The sequence below is a fragment of the Polypterus senegalus genome, chromosome 14 (assembly GCF_016835505.1).
Source record: "Polypterus senegalus isolate Bchr_013 chromosome 14, ASM1683550v1, whole genome shotgun sequence".
NCBI lineage: Eukaryota > Metazoa > Chordata > Cladistia > Polypteriformes > Polypteridae > Polypterus > Polypterus senegalus.
The window spans coordinates 144,310,059-144,329,509 of record NC_053167.1 but is presented as its reverse complement, the minus strand read 5'-3'; the positions used below and the strand labels follow the sequence as shown (position 1 = coordinate 144,329,509).

The 19,451-nt window shown below is 39.5% G+C and overlaps 1 protein-coding gene across 3 annotated transcripts in view; it reads left to right on the top strand.

Moving 5' to 3' along the window:
- LOC120515114 (interferon-induced protein 44-like) overlaps positions 1 to 19,451 on the top strand; it is a 44,230-nt gene that overhangs the window by 6,896 nt on the left and 17,883 nt on the right. For all 3 annotated transcript variants that reach the window (XR_005630594.1, XM_039735844.1, XM_039735843.1), the window contains exons 2-3: positions 4,131 to 4,199; positions 4,563 to 4,625. Coding sequence is in view for 2 of the 3 variants with exons in the window: in XM_039735844.1 (XP_039591778.1) it covers positions 4,601 to 4,625 (25 nt within the window). In the remaining variant the exon portion in view is untranslated. The remainder of the gene's footprint in view (positions 1 to 4,130; positions 4,200 to 4,562; positions 4,626 to 19,451) is intronic.

Here is a 19,451-nt window from a genome sequence, read left to right as displayed (position 1 = left end):
TTTTTCATGTTTTCATTATGGGGTGTTGTGTGTAGAATTCTGAGGAAAAAAATGAATTTAATCCATTTTGGAATAAGGCTGCAACATAACAAAATGTGGAAAAAGTGATGAAGCGCTGTGAATACTTTCCTGATGCACTTTATGTCACAAAGATAGAACATTTATTATTGAGACAGCCACAAAATACAGTACATTTGTTTAATGGATACAGAACTTTATGTCTTCTTCTTTCAGCTGCTTTTTCAAATTCCTAGTCCAAACAGTAAAACCTGCAGTGAAAGATTAAAAACATAAACTTTAAAACAGAAATATGTCCATTTTAAAGGTTTTCTGGCATCGTGACTTCTCGCATACAAAGAGCTTCCTTTCATATTGTAGGCTGCAGGCTGTAGGCTCCCATCAGGTGTTGCTACAGCGGATCATCTTGTTCCATATCTTTCTGTCCTCATCATCTTGCTGAGTCACACCCATCACCTGCATGCTCTCTCTCACCACATCCATAAACCTTCTCTTAGGCCTTCCTTTTATCCTCTTCCCTGACAGCTCTATCCTTAGCACCCTTCTCCCAGTATACCCAGCATCTCTCCTCTGCACATGTCCAAACCAATGCAATCTTGCCTCTTTGTCTCCCAACTGTCCAACCTGAGCTGACCCTCTATTGTCCTCATTTCTATTCCTGTCCATCCTCATCACACCCAATGAAAATCTTAACATCTTTAACTCTGCCACCTCCAGCTCTGCCTCCTGTGCCACCATCTCCAACCCATATAACACAGCTGGTCTCATTACCATTCTGTAGACCTTCCCTTTCACTCTTGCTGATACCCGTCTGTCAGAAATCACTCCTGACGTTCTTCTCCACCCAATCCACCCTGCCTGCACTCTCTTCTTCACCTCTCTTCCACAATCCCCATGACTCAGTACTGTTGATCCCAAGTATTTAAACTCATCCACCTTCGCCAACTCTACTCCCTGCATCCTCATGACTTCCATCCTACATTGTCCTCCCTCTCATTTACACACATGTATTCTGTCTTGATCCTACTGACCTTCATTCCTCTCCTCCGATATCTCCACCTCTCCAGGGTCTCCTCAACCTGCTCCCTACTATCGCTACAGATCACAATGTCATCAGCAAACATCATAGTCCATGGGGACTCCTGTCTGATCTTGTCTGTCAACCTGTCCATCACCACTGCTAATAAGAAAGGGCTTTTGATGTAATCCATGATCCATGATGTAATCCCACCTCCATCACTCCTACCGCAGACCTCACCATGGTAACACTTCCCTCGGTTATATCCTGTACCACTCTTACATACTTCTCTGCCACTCCTGACTTCCTCATATAATACCACAGCTCCTCTCAGTCACCCTGTCATATGCTTTGTCCAGGTCCGCAAAGACACAATTCAACTCCTTCTGGCCTTCTCTCTACTTCTCCTTCAACATCCTCAGAGCAAACATCACATCTGTGGTGCTCTTTCTTGGCATGAAACCATCCTGCTCCTCACCAATCATCACCTCACTTCTTAACCGAGCTTCCACTACTCTTTCCCATAACTTCATGCTGTGGCTCATCAGTTTTAGCTCTGCACATCCCCCTTATTCTTAAAAATCAGCATCAGTACACTTCTTCTCCACTCCTCAGGCCTCCTCTCACTTTCCAAGATTCCATTAAACAATCTAGTTCGATGTCATCTGGACCAACGGCCTTTTCCATTCTTCATCCTCTTCATCGCCATTTTTACTTCCTCCTTGCTAATTCATTGCACTTCCTGATTCACTATCTCCACATCATCCAACCTCTTCTCTCTCTCATTCTTTTCATTCAGCCTCTCAAAGTACTCTTTCCATCTGCTCAACACACTCTTCTCTCTTGTGAGTATGTTTCCATCTTTATCCTTTATCACCCTAACCTGCTGCTCATCTTTCCCAGCTCGGTCCCTCTCTGTAGCCCACCGGTCCTTTTCTCCCTCCTTAGTGTCCAACCTCTCATACAACTCATCATACGCCTTTCTTTTAGCTTTCGCCACCTCTCTCTTCACCTCACACCTTATCTCCTTGTACTCTTGTCTACTTTCTGCATCTCTCTGACTATCCCACTTCTTCTTTGCCATCCTCTTCCTCTGTATGCCCTCCTGTACTTCTCCATTCCACCTCTTTCCAGATGTCATGCCAAGCACCCTTCTTGCTGTCACCCTTATTACATTTGCTGTAGCTGCCCAGCTGTCTGGTAATTCTTTACTGCCACCCAGTGCCTGTCTCACCTCCTCCCTAAACTCAACCTTGCAGTCTTCCTTTTTCAACTTCCACCATTTGATTTTTGGCTCTGCCCTCACTCTCCTCCTTGTCTTGATTTCCAACGTCATCCTACAGACCACCATCCAATGCTGCCTAACTACGCTTTCTTCTGCTACCCCTTTGCAGTCTCCAATCCCTTTCAGATTGACTCTTCTGCATAGGATATAATCTACCTGTGTGCGTCTTCCTCCACTCTTGTATGTTACCCTATGTTCCTCCCTCTTCCTAAAATACATATTCACCACAGCCATGTCCATCCTTTTTGCAAAATCCAATATCATCTGATCTTCTTCATTTCATTCCTTGACACCATATCTACCCACTACCTCCTTATCTCCTCTGTCCCCTTCACTAACATGTCCATTGAAAACCGCTCCAGTCACCACTTTCTGTCCATCACTTCATCCAACTCACTCCAGAAATCTTCTTTCTCCTCCATCGCACACCCAACTTGCATGGCATACGCACTAACAACATTCATCATCTCACCTCCAATGTCCAGTTTCATCATCATCACTCTGTCTGACACTCTTTTCACCTCCAGGACACTCTTGACATGCTGTTCCTTCAGAATAACTCCTACTCCATTTCTCTTCCTATCCACACCATGATAGAACAATTTGAATCCCCTTCTGATCCACCTGGCCTTACTCTCCTTCCATTTAGTCTGCAAAATATATCAACCTTCCTTCTCTCCATCATATCTGCCAACTCTCTCCCCTTACCAGTCATACTGCCAACATTCAAAGTTCCTACCCTCAGTTCCACTCTCTTTACCTTCCTCCTCTCCTCCTGCCTTCGGACACGTCTCCCCCCTCTTCTTCTCCTTCTTTGGCCAACAATAGCTCAATTCCCACCAGCACCCTGTTCACTAACAGTACTGGTGGTGGTCGTTGTTAACCCGGGCCTCGACCAATCCGGTATGGAAATCTGTATTGTTGTCCGCATGTTGATCTGGCAAACTTTTACACCGGATGCACTTCATGAAATATTCCTCCCCATTTATCTGGGCTTGGGACTGGCACAAAGAAACACACTTCCCGTGCATCCCGTGTGGCTGGGTTGGATACAGAACTTTATGTAATATTTAATATTTAGTCCATTTCAATATAAATGAATAACTCACTTGCTGAAGGTTTTATAACAGGAATTAAAATGGAGGACATGCAGACTTGAGATTCTGCCAGTGAAAGCTGTTTTCTCAAGATGTCAGAGGTCAAGAACTCCAGACCTCTTGAGCAGGGCTAATTCCTGATGGTATCTCTCCTTCTGCAACAGCTTTTGCTTTTTCTGTTCCTTCTTCAGCTGAAACTTCTCTTTATCCAGAGCAATCCACTCCTGACTGCACTGACATGCATTGAAAGGAATGTTTGCAGGAGCAGCCCTTGGACTTGGCCTGATGTGTGAAGGCTCTGAGCAGGGAGAAGTATGAGCTGGACAGTCTGGTCAGGATGAAGTGGATGTAAACTCATGTGAGCATACATCCACCCATCCAGATATTCACTTAGTCACACATCACCCCAGTATACCTAGGATCTGTGCTTACTCTAGGACAGGGGTCTCAAACTCAAATTGGCTTTGGGCTGCTACTGCTATTGTCATGTCATACGGGGGCCAAATGAATGTTCAAGTACATCAAGAGATAGCAATATTCTTTAAATCTATTTTTATTTTCATTACTAACATATTTTTTCAAAAAGCAAACTGTACTCTAAATATATTACTTTAAATGTGCAATTCTTCTTTCATTAAATTATTTAAATAAATGAACAAAACTTTGCATTAACCTAATACATGCTATACCTGAATACATTTCCGTCTTTCAGAAAGCTTCACACCGCTCAGACTCAAGTGTCTAACACAGGGACACACCGGACGGGAACTTCGGTGAAGTGGTGAGTTATTCCAAATATAATATGTCAAATAAAACAACTGAAGTATGTGGTGAGAAGGAGTAAGCCACGTATAGGGACATTCTGGATGTGTACTTTTATACCGAGGTGAGTCTGATGCCTTTTGAGCAGAAAACAAGAACTAATGAAAAGAACAACGCAAAATGACATTAAAGAGGAGATTTGTCTTTGCACATTAAGTGGCTGGTAGAGTCGATACGCACACTTTTACTGTTAAACAGAACTGGCTGGTATTCTGCTGCTCCTCATTTCAAAAAAAGTTTTATAATGTACTTATAAATGGAAACTCTTATTAACTGATAATTACTTTCATCACTCAGTTTCAATAATTACCTTTTCTTTTAGTGAATTATTAATCATCTTCCAGTTTTTGACCTGAGGAAATGGGAGCCTTGGCTTTGAAAGCAAGTAAGTGCTACCTTAACTCCGACAGTTTCAAAATGTGCAAGTATAATAGCATGAGACACTTTTACTAGACATCTTAGGTACTGTGACGCATTTTCTCTCTCTGCTATATGATATATTGTCTACATGTGGTAGAGGCGTGGCGTTTTATAGCTAATGTTAAAGCAGGCTGACACAGCAGGGTTGCCCTCATCCCCAAAGAAGGCACTTGGAGACTTCAGAACAGACAGCAGAATTAAGTGTTATTGCATGGCATGCATACACACACACAAGATGGCACAATGAGCCAACAACTGAAAGAAACTCTTACATTTATTACAATTCTTATCACACCTCATCTGACTCCTAGCATTTCATTGCTCTAGTCCTGCCTCTAATTGAGTCCACCAATAATTCTTAGTTGAAGGGACATCAAACCCCGCTCTGTCTATCTTATCTGTTTGCTAAGGAGTATTTTTGCTTGCTACTATAATTTACAGCCAAAGAGTTCACATTCCCTTCTCTCAGCGAGGAGCCCATCTTCCTCCAGCTCTCCTGCATGTCTAACCTTTGGCTTAATAAACTATTTGTGGTCTCTAGCTCATACAGAATAATAAAAAATATGTAGGCATATAAGTCTTTTTAATCCTAACTCTTGCATCTTAATACTTAGTAAAATATACTACTTTTCTTATGTGCTTTTAATACTTTTCTAATACATAGATATTGCCAATTTTAGGAATACAATTTTCTATACTAACTACAGAAAAAGTGACCAAGGTGGCACCATGCAGCCATCTGGGGAAACCCACAGTTCATCTAAAAGACACTGTGGTCATGTGGCATTTTTCCAGGACCACTTTACGGAATCAGGTGCAACAATCTGGATATATTTGAAAAAGTTGACAGTTGGCTTATCCAAAAGCAGTGTTGATGGGGCTTGGACCACAGACCCATCTGAGGATGCAGTCACCTGTTTGGCATCACAGTTAGACAAAGAGATTCCTTTTGATATTTCATCAGTGTATGCAGTACACAATAACAGCCAAAGAGAAAGGAAGCAACACTGCTATTAACAGATTATTAACAAGTAGAGCGTGGGTTTGACAACTTCTTTAAGTCCATATGTGAACTAATGTTAGTTCCTAGTCATGTGGTTCACCTTCATCCTCAGTTGGCAGAAGGGTTTCTGGATTTAAAAATCTGAGGATCATTCAAAAGGGCAATTTCATATCTTAACATGTGGTAAGCAGTTCAGAGCCGAGTTGCACCACAAGACAGTAGGACAGACACAGAGTGTGGTGCGAACAGTGTACACTGGCAGCCTGATGAGGTAGGCAGCCTCTACTGCTTTCAAGTAGGTAGGAAAGGCAATAGCGACAATATGTAGACATTTTTAAAAAATTACAAAGTGGACTAGAAATGTGAGAATCAATTGAGAAATTCTCACTAGCAAAATCAACACATGGTACGAGCCAGCTAGCACTGAATGGTGATTACATTCACAGCCTCCATTTTCAGTGGATATTGCTGTACCTGCAAGTACAGTTTATCAGGGTCTTGAAAAATTTGCACTGGTTCTACTGAAAAGATGCAATCTTTTATCAGTACTCCATATGTAATGCCCTACTGCCACTCGCCAGTTGTGTGGTTGTAGCCGCAACTCCTGAATTATAAAGCAGCGTTTCCCATGAGCAATGCTGTCTCCCTTTCTGCACACTTAAAAGTATAATACTCAGATTTCTGGCAGTTCAAATGACCCACATTTACAAGTCTGAAGAAAATGAACATTTATTTAACACACCCACAAAATAGTGTTTCTTTAAATAAAAAAAAGTTTGTAATATTTTACTTTGATAATTAAGACCATAAACAATGAAAGCAATTTGTTTTTTTTAACTTTCCTGACTGCTTTCACACTTTTTGTTAGAAAACTAAATGTCAATGTCAAATTTATTTATATAGCACATTTAAAGCAACACAGCAATGCTGTGACCAAAGTGTTTAACAATAAAAGAAGAAAAAAAAACATACAATTAACATAAATAACATAAATAGAAATAAAATAAATGAACATAAATAAAATAATGTAAATAATAAATAGAAGTCAGATTACATAATCACAATGAGGAAACCATCAGTATTACTGAAGGTCACGGAATGCAAGTGAATAGAAATGAGTTTTTGATCTTGTTTTGAATTGTCGACGACTCCTTTATGTGACGAGGTAAAGAGTTCCACAGATGAGGTGCCACAGCTGTCCCCCTTAGTTTGGCACTCGGTATGAGGGACAACAAGAGACAACTGACCAGAAGATCTAAGCACTCTGGATGGCTGATGTAAAACACACAATTCAGATAAATAGGCAGCAGCGAGCCCATGTAAAGATTTAAAAACTAGCAGCAAGATTTTAAAATCAATTTGAAAACTGACAGGCAGCAGCCAGTGTAAAGAAGCTAATATGGGAGAATCAGAGTCATATTTTTTTGCCCCAACCAGAAAGCAAGCGGCATCATTCTGGACCAACTATAACCTGCGTATCAGAGATTTGCTAATCCCAGAATACAGCAAGTTGCAGTAATCAAGGCGAGAGAAGATAAAAGCAGGAGTAGCTTTCTCAAGATCCCTAGAAGATAGAAACAGCTTGATCTTACCTAATAGATTAAGCTGGAAAAAGCAACTCTTGACTACAGAATTAATCTGTTTCTCAAAAGAGACGTTACTGTCAAAGATAATACCAAGATTACGGACTTGAGGTTTGCAAAAGACAGAGAAAGAGCAGAGAAGTCCAAGACCAATTTGGGCTTTAGCTGATGGACCCACTATAAGCACCTCCATTTTATTTTGATTAAGATCAAGAACATTATTAGCCATCCTAATAGTTAGTTCAGAAATCTTAGTTCAGAAAGACAGTTGTGCAGTTGGTTTGTTGCAGAGTTGCAGACGGGAATGTAAACCTGAGTGTCATCAGCATAGCAGTGAAAAGAAATGTTACATTTCCTAAAAATCGCTCCAATAGGGTGAAGGTATATAAAGAATAAAATAGGACCCAAAATGGATCCCTGAGGAACTCCACATTTAAGAGTAGCAGTAGACGAAAAAGAGGAATTAAAAGTCACTGAAAAGTGTCTACCTGTTAAATATGACCTGAACCAGTTAAGAGCAGCCCCTTTAAGCCCAACAAGATGTTCAAGCCGCATCAGCAATGTCTCATGGTCAATAGTGTTAAAGGCAGAGGACAGGTCAAGGAGGACAAGGACTGCAGCGCCACCCGAGTCAGTAATAAGAGAGATGTCAATGAATACTTTAAGGAGGGCCGTCTCAACGCCATGATGACGCCTAAAGCCAGATTGGTAAGTCTCAAATAAATTATTGGAGTTAAGGTGATCAACCAATTGGTTATAAATAATTATTTCTAATATTTTAGCCAGAAATGGCAATTGGGAAATCAGGCAAAAATTGGGTAAAACTCCAGGATCTAACTCTGCCTTTTTTAGACAGGGACGCACCACAGCGTGTTTAAAAAATAAGGGCACAACCCCCTCACTAATAGAACCATTGATAATGGTTAGTAAAGGTGGACCTAAAACATCAAAGGCTTCCAGTAAGAGGTGTGGTGGTACAACATCAAAAACACGAGAGGAGGTTTAAGGGTGTCAGTGGTACTTTTTAACTGTGAAAGTGAGACAAGATCAAAAGATCCCAAGACAATGCCATGCTTGACAGTAGGAAGTTCATAGCCAGTTGGAACAATACCACAGCGATTGTATCATTTGTATTTTACTGACAAAGAATGAAAGAAACTGTTCACATGAAAGAACCGTACTATTTAATCCCGACACAAAATGAGATGTCATAAATATGACGTCTAGTTATTTCTGAACATTTCTTAGAAATTACATACTGTATAGCACCTACCTTGATTCAATACCTAAATATATCCTTTAATATGGCTAAACATATAGGATACAAAACAAAACAAATAAGAGTTTGATACCACAGTTTCTACTTCAGCAGTTGGCTGTCATCAGGGTAGCAGGGTTCCTCTTTTTTGTTATGCCCCGTCATAGTGCCTCTTGTTAACTATAAATCCCCGTTTCACTGTGTCTGATCCGACCTCACCGCCACGTTTCGCCAATCTGTAATCAGTGTTTTCCGCGACATCCACATACTAGGATGACTTACATCCGGAGTGTTCTCTGTATGAAGTCCGCCTAAAAGCTCTGTGTTCCGCGGTGTCACAATTGTGGTAGGTGGCATCCTAAACTCTGCCCCTCTATCCCTCTCTATTCTCCGTCCATTTCGTACTTCCCCAACAACTTCTTTTTTTCTTTTATATTCCTTGTTCCATCTCAGTCCACTATACACCACTCTGCGCCTTATACCAAAATGATTCACTGGGAACGCTACTGTCTGTCTTTTGTCTTCATCCATTCATGAGTCTTCAGATCACCTTTACTGACCACATCTCATCCAGCTTCAGACCGCCACTCATTCTTTATCAGAGTGATTCTATGGGACCACACTGTTTCTTCACGTTCTGCCTCTGATTTCACCTCTCACTGTCATATCAAAGTCAGTACTCAACGCACATGTCCGCCTCTCACAACATGTCGACGTGTGTTTCCGATGGGAGTGTTAACTCCGTGGAAATATGTTCTTTTATATAGCGGCGTTTTAATAAACCTTTAAATAATTATAAATTATAACGGCGATATCCCTCTTTTCGGCGATAGGCGGCGACAAAGTCACAGAAAAGACAAAATATACTTAGCTTGTTTAATGCGGCTTACGTTGCTATATAGACAGGGAAGACCAGCGAATTTCATCTGTAAACCGAGGGGATCGGTCGTGTAGAAATTGCTCTTTTCTGTCACAACGGAGGTGGGTTTTGAGTCAATTGCTTCCACTCACTCAGGTCCTCAAAGATTGGCAAAGTTCCAGCTTCCTTATATTGTGTCCACACGACCAAATCCCCAGTGCAATTACCAAAGAAGGTAGACAACCTTGTGCTGGGCATCAGACAGGCAGGTCAAATAACACTTCGTCCTTTTAGGGCTGACAACAGCTGTCACTGTCTGTCTTTATGCATTGCTTGGCCCAGCAATTCTGACTGCTGTGCTAAATTTGGCTCAGCTCTTCATGGCATAGTACACAGAAAAAGAATGAAAATACATTAAAAAGATCTAAAACAGATACAGTGACACAATTCTTACTATTATAACAAACTTATTATAACAGACGCGTGCTTTTCTTTTTACCCCTCCTCTTCCATTTTCTTCTTGTGCTTCCCTCTCCTGCTATCATTGGTCGGGTGCAACTTATTTTGTACTCCCCTGGCATCACACATAGAACTGACAAAAGAGTGCTGTAAAGACAAGAGGGGAGCCTCTAAGATTAGAAAAAGGAACTTCTTCTTTTCACATATATTAGCAGTGCATTGCAGCTTAAAAAGGAGAAGAGAATGAAAAGCATACTTGTGAAAAAAACTCCCACACAATATGATGCTCTAATAATGGATGGAGTTCCATGTGTTGAAAAATTGATTTAGAAGTTAATGCCCATTCAGACAACAATATACTAGTTAGCACTTGCATGTAATGAGTCAGATTAGGGTTAATGGAGATTGTGTGTACCCCAAATTTGGGGCACACCAACGCACTGGTACACTCCTGACGTATGGTATGTCTACCATACTTTCCCGGCACATCCCTTATCCCTGTCCATACCTTGGTGATCCTTGAGATAATATAATAAACATCAGCACTAATTGGTCTGACAGAGAAAACACATAATATTTCATGAGCTTGTATAGCATTGTCCTCTATTTCAACAGCAGTAACAATTTAGAAAATAAAACAAGGTCAGGAAAATCACCATGCAAAATTAACAAAGTACTCCCAGTACTCATAAGAAAGCATACATTATAATCCCTTAAAGCAGTATTAACAAGTGGACCAAGGAAACTGAATAGAAACTGTTCAATACCATGTAGAAAAGGAAAGATTTTTGGGGGGCCAATGACGAGCAGGAAGAACTTGCATTGTCCTTACTCCTGGGAAAGGACGGTGCAGAGTGAAAGAAGTACAAGTAGGCTTGGTGTGAGCTGGCCAAGGTGGAGTTGATGTATTTGCCTGAAAAAGCCCTGTTACCCCTAAAAGCCTGCTGACTCCTCCTTAGGCTCTCATTTCTCCAGTGATCTGGGTCCCTACAATTAAAATGTCCAGTAGTGTTATATCGATAATTTCTCCACTAATTTGACTGTAAACAGTTCTTTGTTATTTCTGTTTTGCCAAAGTTCACCATCATGTCCTTGTTTCCTACCACATCTTTGTCCAGCCATGTTCCTAGGACTTTCCAAAAATGGGTCTGTGCCTGCTGCTGCTTTTCTTGTGCTTTTTATTTTCTTGTCTTTTATTTGAGCATAAAAATAATCCAAATTTCATTTTATTTGCACTTTAGGAAATAAAAGCACTTGCTGATTTATTAACTGGAAAATAATAATATTAATACATTTTATTTAAAAGCACCTTTCAAGGTACACAAAGACACTGTACAACAATACACATAAAATCATCCATTCATCCATCCATTATCCAACCCGCTATATTAAAAAATAATAATAATTAAAAAAGTAGGTTTTAATTCAAGATTTAAATACAGAAAATGCAGCACACAAACAGATCTCCAACAGCAGGGCATAATGTGGAAAAAGGCAACCTTGGAATACCTTATTAATATGAGGATCAAAGAAGAATGAAGGATCAAGAATCACGCCAAGATTTCTAAGCTGCGCAGATCAGGAAGTACTAAAGCCAGGGATTTTTACTGAGAAATTCTCTAATTATTTTAAAGTGCTTGGAGATGCGATAATTAAAGCCTCAGTTTTTTCACTATTAAGCCTGAGAAAGTTTTCAGACAACCAGTGTTTGATACTAGCCAAACAGACATCCAATGCAGGAGGAGGTCATATTTGCATAAGCCCTGTGTGTAAATAAATCTGTATCTCAATGAAACAGTAGACATTGCCATCTAGCAATGGCACAGAGAGGAAGAATATAAATGATCAAAAGCAGAGGGCCAAGAACTGATCCCTGGGGGACACCCTGGAACAAATAAGACGGGTCAGACCTAAACCTACCAAAAGCAACAAATTGCAGTCAGTCCTTAAAGTTCGATCAAAGCCATGCAAGAGCTTTTCCAGCAATATTTAACTCATTCTCAAGTCTAAACAAAACAATGTCATGATGGACCTATCAGAAGCAGTAATGAGATCTAAAAAGATCATTAGTGTTAAAAGCCCATGATCTGCTGCGATTAGAAGATCATTAGTCACCCTGATGAGTGCTGTGCTATGCTGACCACATAGGAACTCTGATCACATTAGAAATATAATATTTTTAGAATATCCTGTTGGCTTTGTTAAAGAAGTATTTTCATAGTACTTTGTGCCCCTGTATAATTGTTAAAAAGTCATAAAGTTAAATGCAAATCAAGAGACATTCTCAATGCAGCCTGCAGCTGGCATACTCCCTCTTGAACCCGGAACGTCAATAGTCATAAACCAAAGTGGACTGGACAATGAGGACACATATGCAACAAGTGTTGGTGCATTAAAGTGCTCAGTGCTTTATTTCCCAAAAGTACCCAGATAATTAAAGTGCGGTGCAAAGACTTCTTTTTATAAATATCCATAATAAAAACAAGTGCCTATAGAAGGTCAAAATCAGTCAAGAAATAAACAAAGGTACAAAATTGATAATCACAAGCAAAGATCTCAGAACAAAATACAAGCAAGTTACAATTCATGGCTTACAAGACCTAACAGCTACTGTTAGGACAGAAGTTCACCCCACAAAGGAGTCTTCAAATGCTTCTTAAACACATTGAGGGACTCACAAATTCAAATGGAAGTGGGCAGCTCGTTCCAACAGCAAGGACCTAAACCTGAAGAGAGTATGGACTGAGATTTGATACCATGCAGAGGTGGCATCACAAGGCAAGAACAATTTATTTTTTGTATAGCCCAAAATCACACAGGCCCTGTTTTTTGACAGACCCCAGCCTTGACTCCCAAAGAAGACAAGAAAGAACTCCCAAAAAATATAGCAGGCAGTAGCAGGTAGACCATTCAATAGTTTAGGAGCCCTGTAACTAAAAGCTCGACCTCCCACTGTTATTTAATTAATTCTTGGAATCCTAAGCACACTGACATCTTGAGATCTTAATGTGCGCTCAGGTTTGTAAGTCATGATAAGCTCAGACAAATAAGCCGGACCTCTAATGCTTTATATGTTAAAAGGAGGATTTTAAAATCTGCCCTAAACTTAACCATGTAAGGATTTAAGAATTGGAGATATGCATTTTCTTGTTCTTGTAATAATTCCAGCAGCAGCATTTTGAATTAACTGAGAGCTATATAAATAACAATTTGAACATCCAGTGAACACTGCATTGCAGTAGTCATTCTTACTAGAAATAAATGTGTCTCCGCTACTCTTTATTAGAACATTAGAACATTAGAACAATCTAGACGAGAACAGGCCATTCAGCCCAACAAAGCTCGCCAGTCCTATCCACTTGTTTCCTCCAAGAAAACATCAAGTCGAGTTTTGAAAGTCCCTAATGTCTTACTGTCTACCACACTACTTGGTAGCTTATTCCAAGTGTCTATCGTTCTTTGTGTAAAGAAAAACTTCCTAATGTTTGTGCGAAATTTACCCTTAACAAGTTTCCAACTGTGTCCCCGTGTTCTTGATGAACTTATTTTAAAATACAAGTCTCGATCCACTGGACTAATTCCCTTCATAATTTTAAACACTTCAATCATGTCACCTCTTAATCTTCTTTTGCTTAAACTGTAAAGGCTCAGCTCTTTTAATCTTTCCTCATAATTCAACCCCTGTAGACCTGGAATCAGCCTAGTCGCTCTTCTCTGGACCTTTTCTAGTGCTGCTATGTCCTTTTTGTAGCCTGGAGACCAAAACTGCACACAGTACTCAAGATGAGGCCTCATCAGTGAGTTATAAAGACTGAGCAGAACCTCCTGTGACTTGTACTCCACAGATCGTGTTATATATCCTAACATTCTGTTAGCCTTCTTAATGGCTTCTGAACACTGTTGGGAAGTTGATAGCTTGGAGTCCACTATGACTCCTAAATCCTTCTCATAAGGTGGACTCTCGATTTTCCGACCGCCCATTGTGTATTCAAACCTAATATTTTTACTTCCTATGTGTAATTCTTTACATTTACTGACATTAAATTTCATCTGCCACAAATCTGCCCAAGCCTGTCTGCTATTCAAGTCCTTCTGTGATGATATAACGGATTCCAAATTATCTGCTAATCCACCTATCTTGGTATCATCTGCAAACTTAACCAGCTTGTTACTTATATTCCTATCTAAATCATTTATATATTAAAAATAGCAGCGGCACTCGCACTGACCCCTGTGGAACACCACTCTTAACATCGGCCAGTTCTGATGAGGTTCCTCGCACCATCACCCTCTGCTTCCTGTGTCTGAGCCAATTCTGCACCCATCTAAAAACATCACCCTGAACTCCCACTTCTTTTAACTTGATGCCCAACCTCTCATGTGGCACCTTATCAAATGCTTTCTGAAAGTCTAGATAAATAATATCATAAGCTCCACTTTGATCGTATCCTTTTGTTGCCTCCTCATAGAATTCCAGCATGTTAGTAAAACACGACCTCCCTCTTCTGACCCCATGCTGACTGTCCTGTCCTTGCCATGTGTTGCTCAATCTTATCCTTAATAATTCCTTCCATTAATTTTCCTGTGATGTTTCATGTTAAGCTTACTGGCCTCTAGTTGCACTGATCTGCCCTGTCACCCTTTTTATATAATGGGATGATATTTGCCATTTTCCAGTCCTTTGGAATCTCTCCAGTGCACAGTGACTTCCTAAAAATATGTGTCATGGGTTTATATCTGTACTCACTAGCCTCCTTAAGAACACGAGGATAAATATTATCTGGGCCTGGTGATTTGTTTGATTTCATCTTATTTAATCTGAGCAGCACTTCTCCCTCTACAATTTCCAAATCCCTCAGTACCTCCTTAGCAGTCCCTGTTACCACTCTGAGGTTATCCACTTGCTCACTTGTAAACACCTCAGAAAAATGTAAGTTTAGGGCATCTGCTATTTCATTGTCTGTATCTTTTAATTCCCCTTTACTATTCCTGATGAACTTGACCTCCTCCTTAACTGTTCTTTTACTACTAAAATACTGAAAGAATCTCTTGGTCTTCTTTCGCCTTATCTGCTCTATTCCTCTCCAACTGTCTTTTAGCCTCTCTGATCTCCTTCTTAATGGTTGCCCTCTCATTTTTCTCATACGCGCTACGGTTCTCTTTGCAGTCATTAGTCTTATATGCCTTATACAGCAGTTTTTTCCTTTGCAACTTCTTTTTTAAATCTTTATTAATCCATCGTGGATCCTTTATCACTCGATCAACTTCCTTTTGTTGCTTATACCACTGCTTAACTCAATAAATAGTACATTTTTCCTTTCCTCCTCTTCATATTTGCTGAAATGCCCTTTTCTACATGCTTTTGCCATTGTCTTTTAACAAACGTTGAAGGAAAGTGGCTGTTTATATTGATTTGCATATTCAAATAGGCAAAATTCTGGCAGGAGTCAGGTGTGGCTGTAGGTGCATGCACGTGTGTTAAATATCACATTCATTGGGATTTATAAAGGGGAAATGTGTGGAACTTGGCATACATACAGTTTTATTTAACTATATTTTTTCTGCATACACACATTTCCAATTTTGTTTGTTTTACCATGTTTTAGTGTGATTTCTACGCAGAGATACTGAAGCTGGAATCAGAAGTAGACAAATTGTCTAAACAGAGTTGATCCAATTTTCAATTTGCTCAATCCTCATCAAGCTGCCAACACGATCCTCCAATTCACATATTTTCTCGACCAACTCTAAATTAACTAAGCATTTTTGGCAGATGAAGCTGTCTTTATTGACAGCTGGAAAACCTAAACCATACATGCTGCAGGATACACAAAATATAAATGTGCCCTTGCCGGGCAGAAAACAGATGGGACTTCTGTTCAGTGCTGAGATTATCTTCATTCCTTTCTGCAGTGGCCTTGGTGCTTTCTGCATTCAACTGAATCATTAGGAGACTTTGACTTTGCATTTTTGGTTACTTCTTCTCATCAGATATCGGTTCACTCCAGTTGATCCTACCTGAGGATTTGATTAGGCATTATTCAACAGCAGACCTGAGTGGTCAAAAAGGAATACAGGCCAACACAAGTGTCTCCATATATGTACTGTAGATACAGAACCAATGACTACTCTGTAGGCGAGCAACAAGAATCTGAACTTAACATGTACTGTTACAGGAAGCCAATGTAATGATTTGAAGAGAGGAGTGACATATGCCTACCTCAACAGGTTGAACACCAGACATTCTGCTGCATTTTGAATCATCTGCAGTGGCTTGGTGGCACTAGTCAGTGCTCCTGCCAGCACAGAGTTGTAGTAGTTCAGACCTGACAAGACTAAAGCCTGGACCAGGAATTGTATTGCATATTCTGTAAAATACGGTCTGTTCTTGCAGTTATTGAACAGAATGAACCTGCAAGACCAAAAGACTATAGGACAATAATTCTGGAAGGACAGCAGGTTATCAATCACCACCTCATGGTTGTGTGCCACCATGGTGGGTGTTAGTGATAGTGAGCCAAACTAAACAGAGATGAGGTGCTGAATATATGAACAAGTTGTGATAACAAAAAGGCCCGTCTTTTAAAGGTTGAGCTGGAGACAGTGTTCCTTCATCCAGGTTGTAATATCAGTGAGATATGCAGAGAGTCTATATGATACAGTGAGTTACTCTGGAGGTAAGTAGAGCACTGATAGATAAAACCAAGGGACTGAATGATAGTTCCTAGAGAGAATGTGTAGAGAGAGAAGAGGTGGGGACCCAACAGGGTCATAGAGGGTGTCAAGGATGATCTGGTGCTTGACCTACCAAAGACAGAGGAGAGATCTAGCGGAATGAATACAAATGACATGTTGCTAGCTCTGGCCTGCTGCAACATGTAAAGTTGTCTTAGTGGAGTGGCCCTTCTTGAATTCTGACTGATTTGGATCAGGCAGTGTTTTGGAGAGAAAGGAGAGAAGACACACTCTGTAATTACCTACTTGAAATGGGTCGAGTAGGCTTCATGAGGATAGGTGTTATAAGATCATGTTAGAACAATGTAAGAAAAGTGCCAGTGCTGAGTGAGGTATTGATGACGTTTGTAATTGCAGGAATGTATGAGGGAGGAATAGCCTGAAAGAAATGTGAGAGGATTGGGTAAAGTGGAATTGTTGCAGGAAGACTACAGAGCTGGTTAGAAAGATCAGTGGTTGAGAGAGAAGAGAAAAAGGAGAAGTTGTGGTGTGTTCAGGAGGAAGCAGGCTGTCTGGATAGGGTGATTAGAAATGATTGCTAATGAAAATACTGTAGCTTGCAAAGTCATCAACACTCATTGAGGTTGAGGGTACAGGAGGTGGAGGGTTGAGGGGAGAGGTTAATGCAAAGAAGAAGCTATAAGTATTGCTAATCCTATTTTACAACATACAGTATATTGTACATAAAATACAAACAAGATAATAAAAATTGAGGCACTGGCAGGTGATTCCCATATAACTATATTTTCGATTTATTTTTTATGTATTTTTATTTTTTAAATATTTTATCGATTTATTTTCAGAAAATTACATTCCATACGATGAAGTCTAACTTATTCAACAAAGAAAATAACATTAGATACACTCAAGTCAAACTTAACAAACTAAAATTCAACTCTCACCTGAGAGAAAACAAGGAGATTTTGAACTGATCCTGTAAGTGAGACTTTGATTTTTTCCAATTTCAAATTGCATAGAACATGTTAGCCACTGACTTATAATAGGTGGGCTGGGATTCTTTCGGTTGAGCAACATAAGTCTATGGGCTTTTTCTGGAATGAGTGTGGAGGTGAGGAAAATTGGGCAGGTTATTTTTAGTGATGTTTCCGATTTGAAAGTATTAGAAAAATTATGTTGATAGGAAGTTAAATTTGAAGCATAGTTGATCATAAGATGCAAGCAAATAATCTATTTACAATTCGGTAAGTGTTTTAATCCCGGATTTTTTCCAACATTAAATACTATAAGTTGGTCCAGATCTAATTATGCAATTTTCATTACGCTATAACTTTTTAAGTTTCTTACATAGAAAATCACCCAAAAATCCCGGACCATCGAGAAGCGTGCAAACTGACGACATGAAGAATCGTCTCCACGCCGGACTGGAATTATCCCCGCAGAAATCAAAGTCATCCAGATGACCTGGATCTGCATAATTAGATCTGGACCATCCTGTATGTAGGTCTGAGAGGCTAGAAAAAGTTGACTATCATGTAGAGGTGCAACAGATAAAAGCTTCTCTTCCTTAAAGTGTTTCCTGCATTGATTACATATTCTCAGTGATTGATTTCACAATTGGGTCATTAGTATATTGATGATAATTTGTATTTACTGGGGCACAAAGCAGGGGAAATAAAGAAGTACAGGAAGATTTTATTTCGATTGCAGATTAGGCTTGTGTATATTCATCAATTTTAATCAATATACAGGTCTGTATAGTTTGTATATTTGCCACATAGAAATAGAATTGAAAGTTAGGTAGTGCAATGACACCTTTTGCTTTATGTCTTTGTAGAGTTACCTTTTGAATGCATAGATGTTTCGAATTCCAAATAAATTAGGTCACAACAGAGTCTGATTTCTTAAGAAATTATTTGTTCATGTATATGGGGATGTTTTGATATAGAAAAACAATCTTGTGAAGGATGTTCACCTTGACAGTAATTTCCATGCTAATGTGAGATGGAGGGTTGACCATCTGTTCAGATGTTGTTTCATTTTTTGCATGCAGAGAGCAACATTTTGTGAAAAAGATCTTTCAATTTACTTGTGATGTTTACCCATTTGTATTTAAAGTGATCTGCTAAAATAAATGGGTAGGTGTCCAGTATAATATTGTGTGCAAGAGAGTTCACTGGAAAAAGCACACTTTCATTCAGATTAATTTTGAGTCCTAATGCTACTGAATTAAGGACTACTGGTATTGAAGTGTGTGGGTCTGATATATACAGTACCATACCAGCTGCAAAAAGTGATATGTTCTGTTCAAGTCCTTCTCTGGTAATCCCCTTTATCTCCGATACGCTTCAGAAATGAATGGTAAATGGCTCAATGGCAATTGCAAAAAAAGCAATGGTGATAGGGGGCATCCTTGTTGAGCACCACATTCAAATTTGAAATAATACTGTTAATACAAACAGAGGCTTCTGGATTGGTAAAAAGTAGTTTTATCCATGCACAAAACCACATTTTTGCAATGTGGTGAACAGATAGTCCCATTCAACCATGTCAAATGCTTTTTCTGCATCCAAAGACAATAAGATCTCTAGTATGTTAGATTTAATGGATGAGTGTAATAAATAAACATGGAAGATTAGAAGATGAGTGGTTGGTTTTAACAGATCTGGTTTGGTCTTGTGATATTATAGAAGGAAGCAGTTTCTCAATCCTTCTAGCTATAGTTTTGGAGAGTATCTTAACATCATTGTTCAGAAATGAAATTGGTCTGTATGATGCACGTTGTAATAAGTCCTTATTTTTCTTGGAAAGACAGTAATTAATGCTTGGTGAAAAGTTTGACATAGGATTTTGTTGTCTCTAGCTTCTATAAAGATTGTTAATAATAGTGGAGCTAAAGTATTTGAAATTATTTTTATAAAATTCCACTGGGTACT